Source organism: Megascapheus bottae, chromosome 4 (genome assembly GCF_031878675.1).
Source record: "Megascapheus bottae isolate mThoBot1 chromosome 4, mThoBot2.hap1, whole genome shotgun sequence".
Lineage (NCBI taxonomy): Eukaryota > Metazoa > Chordata > Mammalia > Rodentia > Geomyidae > Megascapheus > Megascapheus bottae.
In genome coordinates, this window is record NC_143512.1 from 47,942,745 (window position 1) to 47,961,383 (window position 18,639).

The following is an 18,639-nucleotide window of genomic DNA, read 5'->3' on the forward strand; positions in this document are numbered from 1 at the left end:
ACATGGTACCAGGCTCTGTCAGGATAGATACAAGTCACTGTTTGCTTGCAAGTTCACAACAAATAGCATCTTCAAACAGATGTATATTGAAAATGTAGTTTGTCCCTTGATTCCTATAGCATATCAGAATCTTCAATAGCTTTCTTGAGGGTTTTTTGGGTGTTTCAGTAATTACTTGACCTGTTATAAATTCCTCAAACATGAAAATATGTTTCTTCAAAACTAAAGCTATCATCCAGCTCACAGATACTTCCAAAGCATGTGTATAGCACCCATACCTAAGGACGCATCCTCTAATATCAAAGGCTCATTGTCTTCTTTCTCTACCACACAGCAAAATTACAAACTAGAATACCTTCTCTAATCAAGTTTCTTATCCTTCTACTCAAAAATGGCTTGTCCTGTGACCACGAGAGAGAATGATCTGAATGATTCTTGGGTAATCTTTCCCCTCTTTGTCAAGGAGAGTTTTGAACCATGTCTGTAGTGGTGATTTCTCTTTGTTGGTGGAAGAACATTGTGAAATGTGTCATGGTGGCCAGCCCCCCACCTCCTGCTCTGAGAGCAATGAGCATGAAGACTCTAAGGCCTGAGCCTAGAGCAAGAGCCAGGGGTTACAGGTGAGGCACCTGCCTCGGACCCTGGCTGCTTCCCATAATACCATACAATAGAATCATTTTTTATTATTAGCATCAAACATCTGTACAAGGACGTTTCATGCTAAAATGTATGCATGCATTGCATCACGATCAGAGTCATCTCCTTCATCTTCCTCCACCCTCCATATGATGGGTCGGTGCTGGAAAGGCCATGAACTTCAGCACTGAAGCAGTCATGGAGGAAAGGGAACACAGACAGGGCTTTGGAGGCCAAAAATGAAAGATCTGAAAAGAGTTGCTTTTCAGAGATCTCACTGCAAAGCAGGAGAAAGCCATTAGTGGGAAATGCTGTGTTCTACCAAAACTCCAGTGGGAGAAGAGAACACTTCTTTATTCTGTGCTAGCTTTACTTGTTCTTCAAAGTGCATTTAAAACTAGAAGAAAAGTGACAGTCCCCATTGACTAACTATAGCAAAAAGGCAAAGAAGATTTAAAAAGAAAAGGAGGGAGAGAAAGATGGAAGGAAGGAGGGAGGGAGGAAAGAGAGGGGTTAGGCAAGGAGGAAGGGAGGAGGAGGTGAAGCAATGGGAGAAAGAGAAAGAAAAAAGGAAGGAAGAAAGAAAGGAAGGAAGAAAGGGAGTAGAGAGAGAGAAAGGAAGAAAGAAAATTATCAAAAGAACTTATGACTTAAAATCAAAACTACCAACCAAACTAAACACATTTTCATAGAAATGACATATATTTTCTACTAAAAGCCTACTTTCCACCTTTCTATTTGAAAATGAAGTTTCCTCAAGGATTAACTTCAAGAACTTAGAGTAGAAGTTCCACTTGTAAAATGAATGGCCACAGTGCCCAGTTCACAGCAAAAATTTGCAGTCTGGACACTACTGACATTTGGGCTGGATAATTCTGATTTGAACAGGGGGTGCGCCTCCTGTGCATAACATTCTTGGCTTTTATCCACTATTATGAGTTACTACATGTTTTATGTACCTATATATTGTGAGTTATTACATATGGACACCATTATGAGTTACTGCACTATTAAGAGGTACTATTACACCTTAGTAACTCTTCTTCCCCAAGGTCATGACCATCGAAACTGCAGACATTGTCAGATGTGTGCTGAGATATATATGCACCAGATTTAGCAACTATAACTACAGGGTGCTGAGCTAAATTTGAAGTTTCTGATTAAAAAAATCAAATGATTTTTGAGTAACCATATTGCAAATATTGCAGGGACATACACACACACACACACACACACACACACACACACACACACACACACAAATTAGTCTAAGTTTAACAAATACCCTGCACCATATCTGCTCACTTTTCCAATGTGGACTACAGGATTATTGATGTACTAAGCAAGACTCGTGTGTGTGTGTGTGTGTGTGTGTGTGTGTGTGTGTGTGTGTGTGTGTGTGTAGTGTCTGGCACAATCTGTGTAGGCTGTAAATATTCTAAGAATCTGATGTATGTCTTGAATCAGCTCCACCTATGTCCCGCCTGGAGACCACAAGAAATATGGAAGCCTCATGTCCTTTTCCAAACCTTCATCGGCGTGGGTGTGCTGGCCTGAGGACAAAGGGAGATCACATGAGAAGCTGCTAGTGTGGAAACTAGCAATGAGGCTAAACCTGGCTGTGCCTCTGTTCCTCCCAAGCCTCTCAGCCTGCCTGCCATGCAGTGGTTTGTCACTGTGGGTCCCCTGAGTAATTAGATCATTTCTCATAAGCAGCAGCTGGAGAAGGTGATGTCGAATGAAAAACTGCCACATTAGAACCAGACAGAATCACTCTGGGTTTGATTTTTCTGGCGCCATAGCCCTAAAAATCCATTCCCCAGGACGCACCCAGACCAATCATTTCCACAGTCGGTAGCAGCCAGGAACTTATGTGAGGGCCAAGATTAATGGCCCAAGTAGTCAGACTTTCCAGAGAGCAGAGGTGAAATTTAACTGTGGGTAGAGGCCTGGCATATTGAAGCAAAGGCAAAGGGGCCAGAGAAGGAGGAGAAAGATCACTTGAATGTCTGCTGCAGGGTCATAAATGAGGGATGAGCCTAAGTGATTCCATCTCTGCCAACCATTTAATTCATTTAGGCTCCTAAGGGTTCCCCTTAGACAATCTGAATGACGAAAAATGCTCTAAATATGTGCTGTAAGAAGTCTCTCTTAGTTAAATAATGGTTAGTCAATTCTGGAGTGTTTATTTTTCCAAAAGGAAGTCTAATTTGTATTTGGGGAAGTATTAGGTTAGTCCATTAGAAAACACATCCATTGCTCTAGTATAAGTCCCTATTCCTACCTGGCTAGCAGTGGGTTAAGACTTTTGAAGCCAGGTCAGAGTTCAGATGAGGAAGAACAAAAGGGAAAACAGAGCCACCCTGTGTCCCCTAATGCAGCCTTAGAGTGCCTGCATGATTTAATTTGTGTGTTCTTGTTAGTGTGTCTTTTAGATCACCTCCATCAATGAACTAACATTATCTGCATTTATGCTTTAGTAGTAGGTGGCTAAAATTTGACCAGATATGAGGTGGCTCATATCTGTAATCCTAGCTACTCAGGAGGCTGAGATCTGAGGATTGCAGTTCAAAGCCAGCCCAGGCACTAAAGACCAGGAGACTCTTATCTCCAATTAACCACTAGAAAATGGGAAATGGCACTGTGGCTCAAAAGGTAGAGTTCAGAGATAGTGCCCAGGCCAGAGTTCAAGCCCCATGACCACCCCCCCCAAAAAATTGATCATCCTACTGGATTTTGTAGTGTAAATTTACATTAGTTTATGCTATAATTCTTGGATAAAATTTTGATTAACCTTTATGATAATGATAATATATCATTTTCAGTCTGCAAAAGAAAATTCTAAAGGATCTTTGCCTAAAATATGAAAATACACATTTTATTCTGTCAGGTTCTTTCAAACACTTGAACTTACTTCTCTCAGTGGAATTTGGAAGGCAACACTCAAGCAGTCAGACATACTAGCACCAAGAACTGTTTGTGGAAAGGCCAAAGCTTTTGCTTTGGGAAAATTTAGAGCACTCTCAGAAGACAATGCAGAATACATAACTGAAAAACAAATTCATGAATCTGTGAGCTTCAAAAGTCGCTAGGAAATCTGTTTGTTCCAAAGCATGGTGAAAGCCACAAGTCAAGGTCATAAAGTAGAAATCTAATATGATATGCTTCTCCTCTCGGCTACCCATTAGGGCAATAACCGGAACCCCAGAACAGAATCTAGGGTCAAGGGTAGGGTACTTGCATAACATATGTGATACCTGGGTTTGATCCCCTATGCCGCAAAAAAGAAAAGGAGGATAGAAGGAAGGAAAAGAAATGAAAAGGGAAAAGAAAGGAACAAACTAGCAGGAAGAAGGCTAGCTTGTTACTTGAACCTGCTCTTAGATTCAGATGACTGTAGGCGTTAATTGGAATTTAACATCGGGACTGTCACCCTGGGATGCGCAGTTGTTCTCTTTTGATAGGCACAACCATGGGCTGCTAGCAGATCCCTGCCTGTTGTTCTGATTGTGGTTCTGTGAACATCACTGCTGGTGACAGTTGCTCACAGCATTGCATCTTAAGGGCCTCTGCCCCAGGAATCTAAGATTATTAGCAAATAGCAGGGAGTCAAGCTCAACAGTAAAGGTTGCTGGAGATTGTTCTGATTTTAGCTTTCCGTCAGTGCCTTGAAACTGAAAAAAACTTAAATGCCAGCTGAGCCTGTAATACAGGCTACTCAGGAGGCCAAGATCTGAAACTTACCGGATCATCGGTCCATTTCTAAACTTTTCTCATGAGAGGAAATAGATTTCAAGACACTTTTTTTCTTTTGAAGGGCTAGACCTCAGGACCTAGCCCTGAGCATTTTTGCTTAAAGCTAGTGCTCTATCACTTGAGCCACAGTTCCATTTCCAACTTTTTAGTTTTTAATTGGAAATGAGAGTCTCATGGACTTTCCTGCCTGGGCTGTTTTTGAACTGCAGCCCTAATAGTTCACTCTCCTGAGTAGCTAGGATTACAGACATGAGCCACTGGTGTCTGGCTCAAGCCACCTTTAAAGAGAATGTTAGTTGGCCTTGGGCCTCATGAAAAAAGACCACAGACAAAAACATGTAAGTGATTTACACCTTAGCTAAGTTTCTTTTAAAAGACTGGGTCGGTGTCTTACACTAAAATCTGCTTTCCTGCCAAACATCATTCTGTTGATATCACATAAATGGCAATCCACGTATACTTGCAAACTGCAGGAGAGCTTCCAAGACAGAGCGCAGAGAAATATATGATTTGTGTATTGCCTACTTTTTGCCTTGGCACCTTTAAAATAAAAACAGCCAGGCAACTAGGGAGGCAGCTGGCTTCTACCAAGCACATCAGTTAGCGGCTGGAAAATGACCTTGATTATTATGCAAGACACATCTCACACTTATTAGTGCCACACTGATTAGAGCTGGGCTGTAACATCTTTCTGTAATACACTAATTGAGTCTTTCCTTGCATGGAATTTACATTATCTGTAGATAAATCCCATAGCATGACAGTTTAATGACTATTTGAACAAAGTCCAAAGGACAATGAGAACCATCAACGTTATAGGAATCATATTTTTAAGACAAAAAAGGCCAAGTGCCAACCACAAGGGTTCATTTAAAACAATCCATTTGCCTACAGACACATAAGTAGTGAAAAGAACAATCAAATGTGACTCTCTCAATCTCACCTTCCTGTTCTTCACTCCACTTTGAGTGGTGTGAAGACTGTGGTGTAGACTTTGTGCAGCTCTTACACGTGGGTTGAAGCCATCTTCAAGTGGAGCTCAGGAGGACTCCGCATGGCTTGTGACTGAGCAGTGACAGTGATTGTATTTCACTTCACGCTTTTGCCATTCGCAATTCAGAGAGTAGTGTTTTGTTCTGCAAAGCATCTACAGGGCATTTCATAAGACGCTTATATTGTCTCTGTTCCATTCAGGCTCCAGGGGAAGGACCAACAGTCTTTCACCTTGACAGCTCCTGTCCTAGAGAAGAAGGATGCCCTTCCATTCCTTCCTTCTCCTTCCTTTCTCCATGTCAGCTGCTTGTGATACAATAGGAAATGGCCATTAGTCTTTCCTGGCTCATATCTTCTAATTTTTTTCCATTTCCTGGGGCTTGAACTCAGGTCCTAGGTGCTCTCCCTAAGCTTTTGCTTAAAGGTAGCGCTCTACCACTTGAGCCACATAGCTCTACTTCTACCTTTTATTTGTAGTCATTTGGAGGTAAGAATCTCATGGACATTCCTGTCCAGGCTGGCTTTGAACTGTGATCCTTGGATCTCAGCCTCCTGAGTAGCTAGCATTACAGGCATGAGCCACCAGTACTAGGCTATCCTCTACTTCTTAAGCACTGGTTTTTGCTCTGTCTGAACTGGACATTAGAAACTTGGGTCTTGTTCTATTCATTGAAAGACCCAAATTAGAGGGAAAATGACTGGATAGCAGCACCCTTGAAGAAAGATTTGTTGGCATGAATGGATAGCTCTACCTCATCTGACCTCCTCTGTGCTTTCATCCTAATCTTCTCTAGCAGGGGTTATAATGTTTATCCTGTCTGTTAACAAATCTGAACTTTCTTCTGGATCTTCACCTCATCTAGGGAAGAGGGAATCAGTCTGACACATTACAACTGGTGCATAAAGTGACTCGTTGAAAGTAGGGAAGAATGAACAAAAGGTAAATGAAGATATCATTAGGCCTTGGGGAAATAAACTGAAAATCATGATGAGCTCCCTCTAGTCATCTACTATTCTTTTTTATGCTGGCAAAGACTGGAGGGAAGAAAATGCAGCAGCTAGACTCTCATATGCTACTGTGTATACATACTACTACTATGTAGGAGAGCAAGATGGTACAGCCATTGTGGGAGACAGTTTGGCAGTTTGTTTGGTGGGTTGTTTTGTTAGTACTGGAACTTGAATTCTGAATCTAGATTTCTCACTTAGCTTCATTGCTCACAGCTGGTACTCTACTACTTGAGCCACTCCTCTAGTTTCCACTTTTACAGCTGCTTATAAAGCTGAATAAAAACTTTTCATATGACCTAATTGACCTACTTCAAAATATTTACACAGAACACATCTACCTGTATGAAATGTTTATAGCAGCTCTTTTTATAATCACCCTAAATTCTGGAACTGATATATGAACTCTGATATACTATACAATGGGACAGTACACAGCAACAAAAATGAAAAACTATTGATAAATGCATCCTTTGTGTGTGTATCAGTAATGTAATCTCAAATGTGTTTTCTAACTATAAAAACTTGATTCATTATGCTACCGAGTCCATTAATATGGCATCATGTAAAAGATAAAACTCCAGGGTCTAAAATGTGGATGATCAGAAAACAAAATAGAACAAAACTACAGAGAAAAGATTGGTAGTCGCAAAGGATCCTGGATAGAGGAGGAAATCACTCCAAAAAGGGAGCAGGGGTGAATTTGTGAGCTGATAGAACTGTCCTTTGATCATGATAGTAGTGACATAGCTACAAATGTGTCCATTCCATAGAACTACCTTCATAAAAAGAGAAATATGTTCTCTGTATCTAAGTTAGAATTTTAATTCGAAAAAGTAAATCAGGGTTATTTTTCACCTGTGTGGATTCAGGAACAAAAAAAAAGAAAGAAAGAAAATAGAAAAGAAGCAAAGAAAACCTGAATCCCAATACTTGTGGTAGCCTGCAGAGATTCTCACTATGTGCCACATACCTGCGTGTGCACACACAGTGTTCATTAAACAAATATTTTAAGGGCTGCTCATTTGGGCCAGAACTTTCTTAGGTCACTGGAGAGATACCGGTGGGTGAGAATTCAGGGCTCCCCCATAAACAAATAAATGAATGTTAGCAAAACAATGGTAAGTTCTGTCTAGGCAATAAGACAGGGCTAAATAATAAGTTGGAATTCAGTGTGTGACCTCTCTGAGGAGATAACTTTAAACCAAGCCCTAGAGGTGTTAAGGAAACAGCTGTCATACAAGTATTCAGGCCGGGAAGTCTAGACAAGGAAATAGCAAATGGAGAAGACTCCTGGGGAACCACACTGAGGATGAGATTTGCCCAAAACAAAACAAAACTCAGAAAGCCTATCTGAAAAGCATCTTTCAACTGCTGATTCCTGGTAATTGTACGGGTCAAGTGCTAGGTAATAAACTAGTGATGGCATTGAGGAGAGTTTAATGGCTGGAAGTATGTGCTTAGCAAGCACAAGGTCCCGAGTTCCAATCCCAGTACTATAAAAGAGTTTAATAAGAGACTATTCACAAAGATGAAGGGACTGTTAAGAGAAACCACAATGAATAAGCCAACAAAGGAAATGGTGGCTAAAGTTGTCTGGGAGCCGGAGTCTGAAGAGTCCAGAGCTGCCAGACCCAGCCAAGGGAAAGGGAAAGGAAGCCAGGGAAGTCACAACCAGCCCCTTCCCACCTTATTCTTTCTCTTCCTCTACTGAGACCAACAACAAGGCACTGGGCAGGTGGGACAGTCCTCAGAGGGCCATCTCCTGGCACACAGCAAGGTGAAAGATGGTAGAGAGTGATCTGTCAAAGCAAACAGAAGAGGCCTGGCATGGTGACCTATTGAAAATATATTCTCCAAAATATGATGTTGGCTTTTGAGATGGGGCTGTCCATAATCGCACATGCACTCTGTACTTAGACTATGGCGCCTTCCTAATGAGAGCCTCTCTCCCCAGCCCTGTGATAGGGGCCAGAAGTGATTATTGCTGAGGCTACTGCTCAGATCAGCTCAATCCTTATGGATGTATGGTATGAGTTATCTTGTAGATCTGTGCTGAGACCCTTAGCATGGCTTTGCCAGCTGCTTCCTCACTGGAGCCCTCCCTCACTCTTGCTATCCTTCTCCAGGGTGGAGCTTCAGCATGGGCTCGGCTTACCAGTTTCACAGCTGGCGTGTCTTCGTCATCGTGTGCGCGCTGCCTTGCGTCTCCTCGGTGGTGGCCCTCACCTTCATGCCTGAGAGCCCTCGGTTCTTGCTGGAGGTAAAGCTGATGATTATAGATACACAATAACCCTCCTATATTACCATGGAAAGAGTCCTTACTAATTTAAATTTGCCTCTTTGGAAGGTATATATATTCCTTCCTAAATAGGGAATAGTACAGGGCTTGCTTCTTATAGAGCAACCCACATGTGAAAAAGCATCCTTGTGGCCAGAAAACAATTATGTTCCTTCTTAAAAACAAATGACTTGCTCAAGGAAGAGACCATGAACTTAAATATTCTTAGGTATTCTTTCTAATTAAAGGCCCATTCTTTGAACTGCTAATGCGTTTGGTGCTATCCTGTGTATTTCCCATGGGACATATCTAAATACAGTGGTACAATCGCATTCTATCTGATCTGACAACAGGATGCTTTCTGGGAATGATGGAGGACATTATGTTTGACTCCTAGCCCATCCCTGCATGTACATTTCTTAGGTTGGAAAACACGATGAAGCCTGGATGATTCTGAAGTTAATTCATGACACCAACATGAGAGCCCGGGGGCAGCCTGAGAAAGTCTTCACGGTGAGTCTGCACCTCAGGAAACATGTTGTCTGGCCATTACCAGACTGCATATCTTCTCGGCTCTGCAAGCCCTACAGTCTCTGTCACAACTACTCAGCTCTGCCATTTCAGTGCAAAACCAGTCGTAGACATTATGTGAGCTAATAGATGTTGCTATATTCCAATAAGACTTTATTTACACAGACAAGCAAAGGGTCAAATTCCCTGCCCTCAATCATATTCTTCTATAAAGATGAATATTTTCTATGTGGCCAAGTCAATATTTCAAGTGCATTTGGAAAAAGAAGGAAGCCAGGTGGTGAACCAGAGAAAGAAAATCCAAATGCATGACTTTGACTTGATGGGGTTTAATATAAACATCAGGTACAAAGGAATCAGAGACTTTATATTCAAAATGTATCTCTGTTATACCATACATGCATGCGCAAGGACACACGTGATATAAGATGCTTGTTAAATTCCCATTCTGCCAACTTCACATTACTTCCAGGATAAAGATGGAAATCTTCAATCTGGACCCAACAACCTGCCCAACCCCGTGTCTAATGACCTAGGACTCCTTTTGGCAGATATACTTGTCTTAAAATTCCTCAGACCTGCCACTTAAGCTGTCCTGGTCTGGCCTTTATCATTCGCTCTGACTGGCATGGGCTTCCATTTACTTGTTATAGTTTATTCTCTGTGTGAAAAGCTAGTCAACCAAGTAAAAATAGGATTTTGGGAAGGAATGAGGGTTTTAAATCTTTTAATATAGACAGTCATACAACAGACTAAAAATGTTTTTGTCTAAAATAGCTTTGGAAGTACATGCACTGAAACATAAGGAGAAATCTAACTAAAATTTTCAGTAACTTAAATATCCTTACAGTTGGGAAATGTTAACTGGGTGTGTAGCTCAGGCAGCTGAGTGGGAGCCTAGCAAGTAAGAAGTTCTGAGTTCAGATGCCAGTAGTGTAAAGCAAAACAAACACCACACCCTGTAATCCTAACAACAAAGAAGACTAAGATCAAGAGGATCAATCTGATCCTCCAGGTGTGTTGGGCCGAAAGACCCCATAGTAAACAGAAAAAAGCTAGGCATGGTGGCACATGCCTTCTATACCAACTACAGTGGAGACAGGAGAAATGCAATCCTGGGCAAACAGCAAGATCCTACTAAAAAATAAGTCCACTTTCCATGCTTGGCTCAGGATGTATATCCTGCCTAGCAAGTATGGATCCCTGAATTTAAACCCTCGTACAGAAAATAAAACAAAACAAAAACATGTGCCACCTTATGAAATGGTTCCTGACTAAGAAGGTCCCTCTATGTTCATTTCATTTTTATTCATAAAACTTTTTTTGCCAGTCATGGGCTTGAGCTCAGAGCTCTGAGCACTGTCCTTGGGCTTTCTCGAAGCTAGAGTTCTACCACTTGAGCCACAGCACCACTTCTGGCTTTTCCTATATATGTGGTATTGAGGAATCAAACCCTGGTCTTCGTGCATGTTAGGCAAGCACTCTACTACTGAGCCAAATTCCTGGCCCCTAAAATGGGATTTTTTTTAAAAGACAGACCCGATGATTGAACCCTGTTATGTTTTGCTCATTTTGGAAGATGACCACTTCTGTGAATGTCCAGTATCGGAACCTGTATGGATTTCACAATAAAATTACCATTTGGGATGTTGGCAGACTCTCTAGAAATACCTACTCAAATTCTAGACAGGGGTAATATGTATATCTGAACTTATCCATGACTCTCAGATTTGCCAAAACCGGTAACAGATGGTTAACAGGGATGGCAGGTTGCTCACAATGCTTCCCCTTTGCCCTGATCAGGTTTCTTTTGATAGGAAGCACTGCTCTCTCCCGTAGTAAAAGGAGGCTGTCACAGCCATAGCTGTTGTTGCACATTGAACTGCTAGCCTTTATTTCATGCATGTGATGGAACAACTAGTGTGGAAGCTTGCAAGGGAACCTCAGCCACCTCTTGCATCTGGCCCCCACCCCTGTGGGTGTGTGCCAGTCATCTCTGTGCATTGGGCTGGGGGAGAAGGAGAGAAGGGCAATGCGGTATTGTAGCATACAAGTTAGATGGGAAAGCACTGTAAGAACAACGGTTAGGAGGTTAAACTCATCCAATAAGTATGCTCCCCACAACAAATATATTGCGTGTAGTTGCTTTAATCCAAGAAACACAATTCTAATTCCAGAAACTAATCTATGCTCATGTTGACCTGGTATTGTAGTAATAACTCAGAGAAGAACATTGTAGGTTCACATCATTTCATCACTTCCCTACTTCCTGTCACTCATTCTTACTCGGTTCCTTCAAGCGCTGCTTGCCACTGTAGATTGATGTCAGTTGTCTCATATATATGGATGGAGTGATTGAAAATATTCCTCATTTTTACTGGACTCAGTTTTTGCCCGTTTAGATTGTGAGCCTAAATCAAGTAACCTTAGAGACAAGATCTCAGCATGTCACGCTCTGTTCTCTCCACAGGTGACCAAAATCAAAACCCCTAAGCAAATGGACGAGCTGATTGAAATTGAGAGTGACACTGGCACATGGTACAGAAGGTGTTTTGTTCGGATCCGCACAGAACTGTATGGAGTAAGTTTGAGTTCCACCCCAACACACATGGCAACTTCTTGCACCTAGAAATGGTCAGGCAAGGGACAGATTGACTGTACCTGTCTCATGAATGCTACCCCCTCCCTCCCAGTCACGTGTCTCCTAGACTGCCTAGCAGATAGATCCCTTTAGATGTGTTGGGCCAGGGTTTGGACAGTGAAGTCCTATCCTGAAGCCCACTGGCCTCCAGAAAGCCGAACAGCAAAACCTCCAGTGTTTGTGGTTCCTTGTGGCCCTCAGTTGCATTTTAAGTTGAAATGAATTGAGCTCAACAAAATCTCAGCTTTTTATAATTTGGTGGAATGTGTGGGGTGTGGGGAGAGGGGTTATCTCTAAAACCACATAAAAAAAACTAACTCTAATATTCCACAGATCTGGTTGACTTTTATGAGATGCTTCAACTACCCAGTCAGGGAAAATACAATAAAGCTAACCATTGTGTGGTTCACTCTATCCTTTGGGTAAGTGATATTTAAATTCTTGGCAAATAAAATTTATTAAATGTCATAAATTCACTCCTGGTCATGCTTTCTTCTAAGACTACCTGATGCTATTAACCTACTAGGGGAGAGTGTTTCTGCTTTAGATCTATGACAGTTATGGGTTTTATTGATAAACTCTTTTATTTTTGTCTTGTCATAAAAAAAACTGGGCTGGTAAATCAATGTACTTGAAAAGTCTGTCACTTGAGTATTCTAGCCCAGCTTTGTTCTGTTTTGGGCATAGTCTCACAAACTTTTCTGCTCAGGTTGGCTTCAAACTTTTCCTCCAGATCTCAGCCTCCTGAGTAGCAAGGATTATAGGTGCCACTGGCACCTAGCTTCTGCACACCAACGACATTTTCTTAAACCTTTTCATGAGGGCTCCTCCTAAAAGACTCACTTCTTAATATATCACATTGATCTATCTGGAGTGTCATGTGTGTGTATATGAACCCCTTTTCTTTGTAAAGAAAGTGTTTCTGAATTATATATTGAAGTTTCCCAGCTAACTCTCAGCTATCTTTCGAGCTTAACTTTTGCATATGAATCTTGGGCATGGAAGGTGGCACAGCAATCACTGCATAATGATCGATTCAATGATTATAAGAATCCATTCCTAACTGGGATTTCTTCTGTGGGATCCAGCACCCATCTGAAATAGTAGGAGGTACTCACTGCCTCTGTGTGAGAATACCTTCACAAACTCACATTTCTTTGTCATTGCAGGTACTATGGATTATCTGTGTGGTTCCCTGATGTCATTAAACATCTGCAATCTGATGAATATGCACTGCTAACTAGAAATGTGCAAAGGGATAAATATGCAAATTTCAGTATTAACTTCACAATGGAAAATCAGATTCATACTGGAATGGAATACGACAATGGCAGGTCTAGAATCTTTAAACTAACTTAAGTTGCTACCGAATCATGAAGCCAATTTCTTACTAAGACTCAGTGCTCTGAAACCCACAGTTGTGCTTTTGTTTTAGTGTCATCTAGTCATTTTCACATTGAATTTCAATGTTCCCAACTGGATTTTAAATCTGCTCACCCACATCAGCTACTTCAGTTAAAGTTCTGAAACTGAGTTGTTTTGCATTTATTGAGCAGGCCCTCTGATGGATGTGAACAACTGTAGAGTCCTTAGAGCAATGAAAGCAATTTAAGGGCTGGGGACATGGCTTGAGTGACAGAACACCTATCTAACAAGTGCAAGTCCTCACGTTCTAATCCCAATATCTCCAAATTTAAAAAGTAATAAGTTATTGAAGAGTAAAGAATATTGGAGAATAAGATGTGAAACAGTTATTTAATTTAGAGAAGAAACCTGAAATCCAGCCAATGGAGAGGATGTATGAGGTACAAAGAGCTTAGAGAGTCCAGAGGCAATGTTTCTCTGATTAAGAAAGTCTAAAGTCTGTAAACCTGTTTGACTTAGCCTTGAATTCTACTGACATGAATGTGTGTGTGTGTGTGTGTGTGTGTGTGTGTGTGTGTGTGTGTGTGTGTGTGTGTTGAACAGATTCCTAGGAGTGAAATTCAAGTCCGTAATGTTCAAGGACTCCGTGTTTAAGTCCTGTACCTTTGAGGATGTGACCTCAGTCAACACCTACTTCAGGAACTGCACCTTTATCAACACCATTTTCGACAACACAGGTAGGTATGGGCTTTGCAGGGTTCTGGCTGGGGCCTGTGCAAAAGGCTTCTCTTCTGGCAGATATGCGATAACCATGTGACAGTGTGGCCAGAGGTCTGTATAGAAAGTAGACTGAAGTGTAAATGAACAAGTTTCCTGAATGAGGTTGAATCAAAGGTACACTTGTATTGTTTTGACTTACCCAAATTCAAAGTTGGTTAAAAATAAATCTCTTTGTAAATAAGTTTTAAAGCAAAGATTGGACATATAATTTCTTTGCTTTAATAATCCGAGTCTCAGAATGTAGTGTTCCTGTTAAGTCAACAAAATATGTCTATTTTATGGGACATTAAATATAACGTTTTATCTCACTCCATATACATCTGGGAAACTCCCTGAAGAAGCAAAGGAAGAGAATGAAGCATCGATTTAACCCCAGTATGTGCTGTTTCACATGTAGGTCATTAGATACTTCTTATCTCAGATAGTTTACCCAGTAGTTGGGACTTAAGAAAATTAAGAAATTTAGGCGGGTGTCAGTGGCTCCCTCCTGTCCTCCTTGCTACTGAGGAGCCTGATATCTGAGGATCACGATTCAAAGCCAGCCCAGACAGGAAAGACCATCAGACTCTCCTGTCCAGCAAACTATATAATTTTTTTGTTTTATTATAAGGTACTTTGTTTTATTCATTATATAATCTCAATTCCATATTTCTATAGATTAGATCAGTAGTATTTTTAAATTCAGGCTTGAAATGGCAGGAATATGACAAAACATTCAAACTTCTACCATGCTAGTAGAAATTTCTTCTTTTATTTAATAATTTTTTATTTCAATGTATAGAGGGGTTGCAGTTATATTCTCCAGATAGAAGGTGCATTACTTCTCACACATTGATATCCCTTCTTATGTTTTTGTTCCCATTTTCTCTCCCCCCATCCCCCAAACTACATAATTTTTTAAGCTATCAGTAGAACTCAAGTATAGGGCTAGTCTTAAGCAACAAAGTTTAGGAACACTACCAGGCCCTAAGTTCAATGCCCAGGGCTGGCATACACACACATACACACACACACACACACACAGAGTCTATAGTAACAGCCTGACACTAACAAGGAGATCAGTGTTTGCCCTGCCTTTCTGATGTGTGAGCCGGCACTACCTAGCACTACAAGGGAAAGCCACCAGGTATCTTTGTTTTTGTACACAGTAGCATTTATCACTATCTTCTAACCCATGTGACCTCAGAAGACTAGCATTTTATTATTTTGTTATTCTGGTAGATCAACAAAGAAGATACAATTCTTTTTAGGTAGATCCAAACTCAGTTTTAAAAATACACTGAATGCTCTCAACCTTCAAGTGAGGCTGACTCCTGTCCCTCCATGGATTAAGCCACCTAGACCTGAAATTGCAACCTCAAGAACCCAAGGACAAGCTCAGAAAATGACAATGACAAGGCCAATGTATTAACATTTAAAACATATTGTTTTTACTGTATTGAAAGTGGCGCTGTGGCTCAAGAGATAGAGCACTAGCCTTGAGCTGAAGAGCTCAGGAACAGCATCCACACACAAAGTTCAAGCCCCATGACTGACAGAAAAATATATATATAATTATATATATATATATACATAATATATATAATTGTAGTTTGTAACCAATTAGTACTACAATGATGGCCATTATGTAACATAATAATTGGAACAAAGTATTACCGAAAGATAAAAGCAGTCAAGTGCTAATGGCTCACATCTCCAATTCTAGCTACTTAGGAAACTGAGATCTGCAGATCTCAGTTCAAAGCTAACACAGGGAAAAAGTCTCAAATTAACTTTCCAAAAGCCCAAAGGGAAGATGTGGCTCAAGTGGTAGAGCACCAACTTTGAGTGAAAAAGCCAAACAAGAGTAGGGGCCCTAAATTCAAGCCTCAGTACTGGTATGTGCATGGGTGCAAACACACACACACACACACACACACACACACACACACACTTAAAACAAGGAGCAAGCATGTAATCTAATTAATAATGGCCAACTACAGGAAGTCAGAGAATAACTGGACTCTCTCACTTAATTCCTTATTCACTAAAGATGTCCCACCCTTCTACCTCTTTTATATAAGGTGTTAAGCTAGATCTCATTCTTGGGACAGGAGAGAACACAGTGTCAAACCAGCCCAGACACTGATGTGCTCAAAGAATTTCTAGCATCATAAGGCTTTATGGATTTCTCCACAGGGTTTCTGATACAAGTCCCCATCTGTTACTACTGCCTGGTAAGGGCTTGATGAATCGTCTTTGCTGTTTCTACAGATTTCGAGGAATACAAATTCATCAACAGTGAATTTCAAAACTGCACGTTTTCTCACAACAAGACAGGATGTCAGATTACCTTTGATGATGACTACAGTGCCTACTGGATTTATTTCGTCAACTTCCTGGGCACATTGGCAGTGTTGCCAGGAAACATTGTGTCTGCTCTCCTGATGGATAGAATCGGGCGTTTAACAATGCTGGGTAGGTTCTGGGGTTTGAGAAGGATGAGAGCAGCGCCTGTCTCTTTTGGGGGCTTTCTGCCCCTTAGAGATTCACAGTCCAGGAGGAGAAATCCCTTACCTCTTTCATTAGGACACAACTGTAGTGAAAATGTCTAATTACATTTCATTGGAGAAGTTGCCATGAGTTAACAAACTGAAAAACTAATTATGTGTAACTAATGTATATTTTTCCACTCAAGTAGCTGAGTAATGGGTGCTGTATATTTCATACTTGCTGCCTTCAGAAGTCAGTGAGAGGGTTGACCTTTCAAACAGGTGAATGCACTTGAACTTGAGATTTATGGAGTCCAGTCAGCAGCTTCTCCCTGAGATTGTTTTCAGGAGAGATCTCAGCGACTCAAAAGTCCTTGCTTGCTGAGAGAAGACACTCAGCCCTCTATCCGTGTTGTTGGCAGGTGGCTCTATGGTGCTTTCCGGGATCAGCTGCTTCTTCCTCTGGTTTGGCACCAGTGAATCTATGATGATAGGCATGCTCTGTCTTTACAACGGATTGACTATCTCAGCCTGGAACTCTCTCGATGTGGTGACCGTGGAGTTGTACCCCACAGACCGGAGGTATGTTGAAATGGGCCTCTCGGAGAGAGGTGCTCCAAGAGCCTGACAACCTGTGACAAAGTGAGCACAGATGCTGCTTCCCCAAGAAAACACCACCAGCTCACAGAACTGTAGATTCCACTCATATCTTCTAAAAGGAAACTTTATTCCTAGCAAGAATTAATAAGGGAGTGAAGGCACGTTACTTGTCTCCATGAGGTAATTTGTTGGCTAATGATAAGAAGGAGCTGTAATCTCTCAGTGACGGTCAGGACATTTTTTTTTGCCAGTCCTGGGCCTTGAACTCAGGGCCTGGGCACTATCCTTGGGCTTTGTCAAGGCTAGAGCTCTACCACTTGAGTCACAGCATCATTTCTGGCTTTTTCCTATGTATGTGGTACCGAGGAATCGAACCCAGGTCTTCGTGTCTGCTAGGCAAGCACTCTACCACTAGGCTAAACTCCCGGCCCCTTGAACATTTTTGTGCTGGACATTTTTTGAACTCGGAGCTGTCCTTATGCTTTTTGGCTCAAGGTTAGTGCTCTACCACTGGAGCTACAACTCCACTTCTGGCTTTTCAGGGGTTAAAGGTAAGTTTTGCAGACTTTCCTGACTGAGCTGGCTTTGAAACATGATCCTCATATTTCAGTCTCTGGAGTAGCCAGGATTGCAGGTGTGAACCATTGGCACTTGGCTGGAGATTAGTATTTAATAACCTATCCTGACCCACCTGGTGTGGGGCTCTCCAGGAGAGTCATTGCCTCTTACCTGCAGGTGTCTGCCTGAGCTCGACATTAACAACCACAAACAGAAGTCTCTAGAATGTATCTTTTAACTCTCCTAGTCTATTGGAGGAAAGCCCAATACAATTTCTTGTGACAGAAAAAGAAAAGATGGCTGGAGGAAATTTACTCATCCAGTCCTAAAGTAAAGTCACAACTACTTAATGATTCCTATCAGAGAAAGTGTTAGAAGGAAGGGCTTTGGGCTAGAGCTTTATGGTTGAATAGTTACAGCTGAACTGACACTGTTTTACCATTTGACATGAGCTTTTACCATTTCCTACCTTGTATTTCAAGCACAAGTCTTAAGCTTTGTCCCTGTGGAAGCCTCTTGCTGGATTAGTCTGCAGCATTTGGAAAGCAGAGTAGAACGGGTTTTCTCTCGTGGAGAATCTTGATTTGCTGGGTTCCCGAGTGGACCCTGTATTTTGGTTTACTGGTCACATTTAGGAGCATCTTTTCCTGGGTTTATAAGAACACTATAAGTCTTGCTGTGTTCATCTCCCTGTAAAACACTTCAAATTCACAAATCCTGGGTGTCTGCTTCCTAAACATATTCATTCAGAACTTAGCGGGCTTCTGTGACACAGGCTCTGAGTCATATTGCACCATGTAGTCAGGGTTGTTATGAGGACATAGAGCCCACCATAAAGCTGCATACAGTCACAGAGAATACCAGAGGGACAGGGAATTACAATGGCACACAGGGTGACCTACAGAAAGGTGGACCCTTTGAAGGTCTTCTGAGCAGCTTCTTTCACAGCAAAAGCATCAGCAAGTGCAAAAGTCCCAAGGTGGCCATTGGAAGATGGGCAGGGAGTTTGCCAGGCTGGA

General features: G+C 41.5%; 1 protein-coding gene across 1 annotated transcript in view; it reads left to right on the forward strand.

Annotated features, from left to right (window-relative positions):
* The window catches only part of Sv2c (synaptic vesicle glycoprotein 2C), a 92,720-nt gene that overhangs the window by 66,671 nt on the left and 7,410 nt on the right, over positions 1-18,639 (forward strand). Inside the window, exons 4-11 of the mRNA XM_090331136.1 lie at positions 8,523-8,656; positions 9,098-9,187; positions 11,676-11,786; positions 12,180-12,268; positions 13,016-13,180; positions 13,815-13,948; positions 16,245-16,448; positions 16,885-17,044. Of these exons, the coding sequence (XP_090187262.1) occupies positions 8,523-8,656; positions 9,098-9,187; positions 11,676-11,786; positions 12,180-12,268; positions 13,016-13,180; positions 13,815-13,948; positions 16,245-16,448; positions 16,885-17,044 (1,087 nt within the window). The remainder of the gene's footprint in view (positions 1-8,522; positions 8,657-9,097; positions 9,188-11,675; positions 11,787-12,179; positions 12,269-13,015; positions 13,181-13,814; positions 13,949-16,244; positions 16,449-16,884; positions 17,045-18,639) is intronic.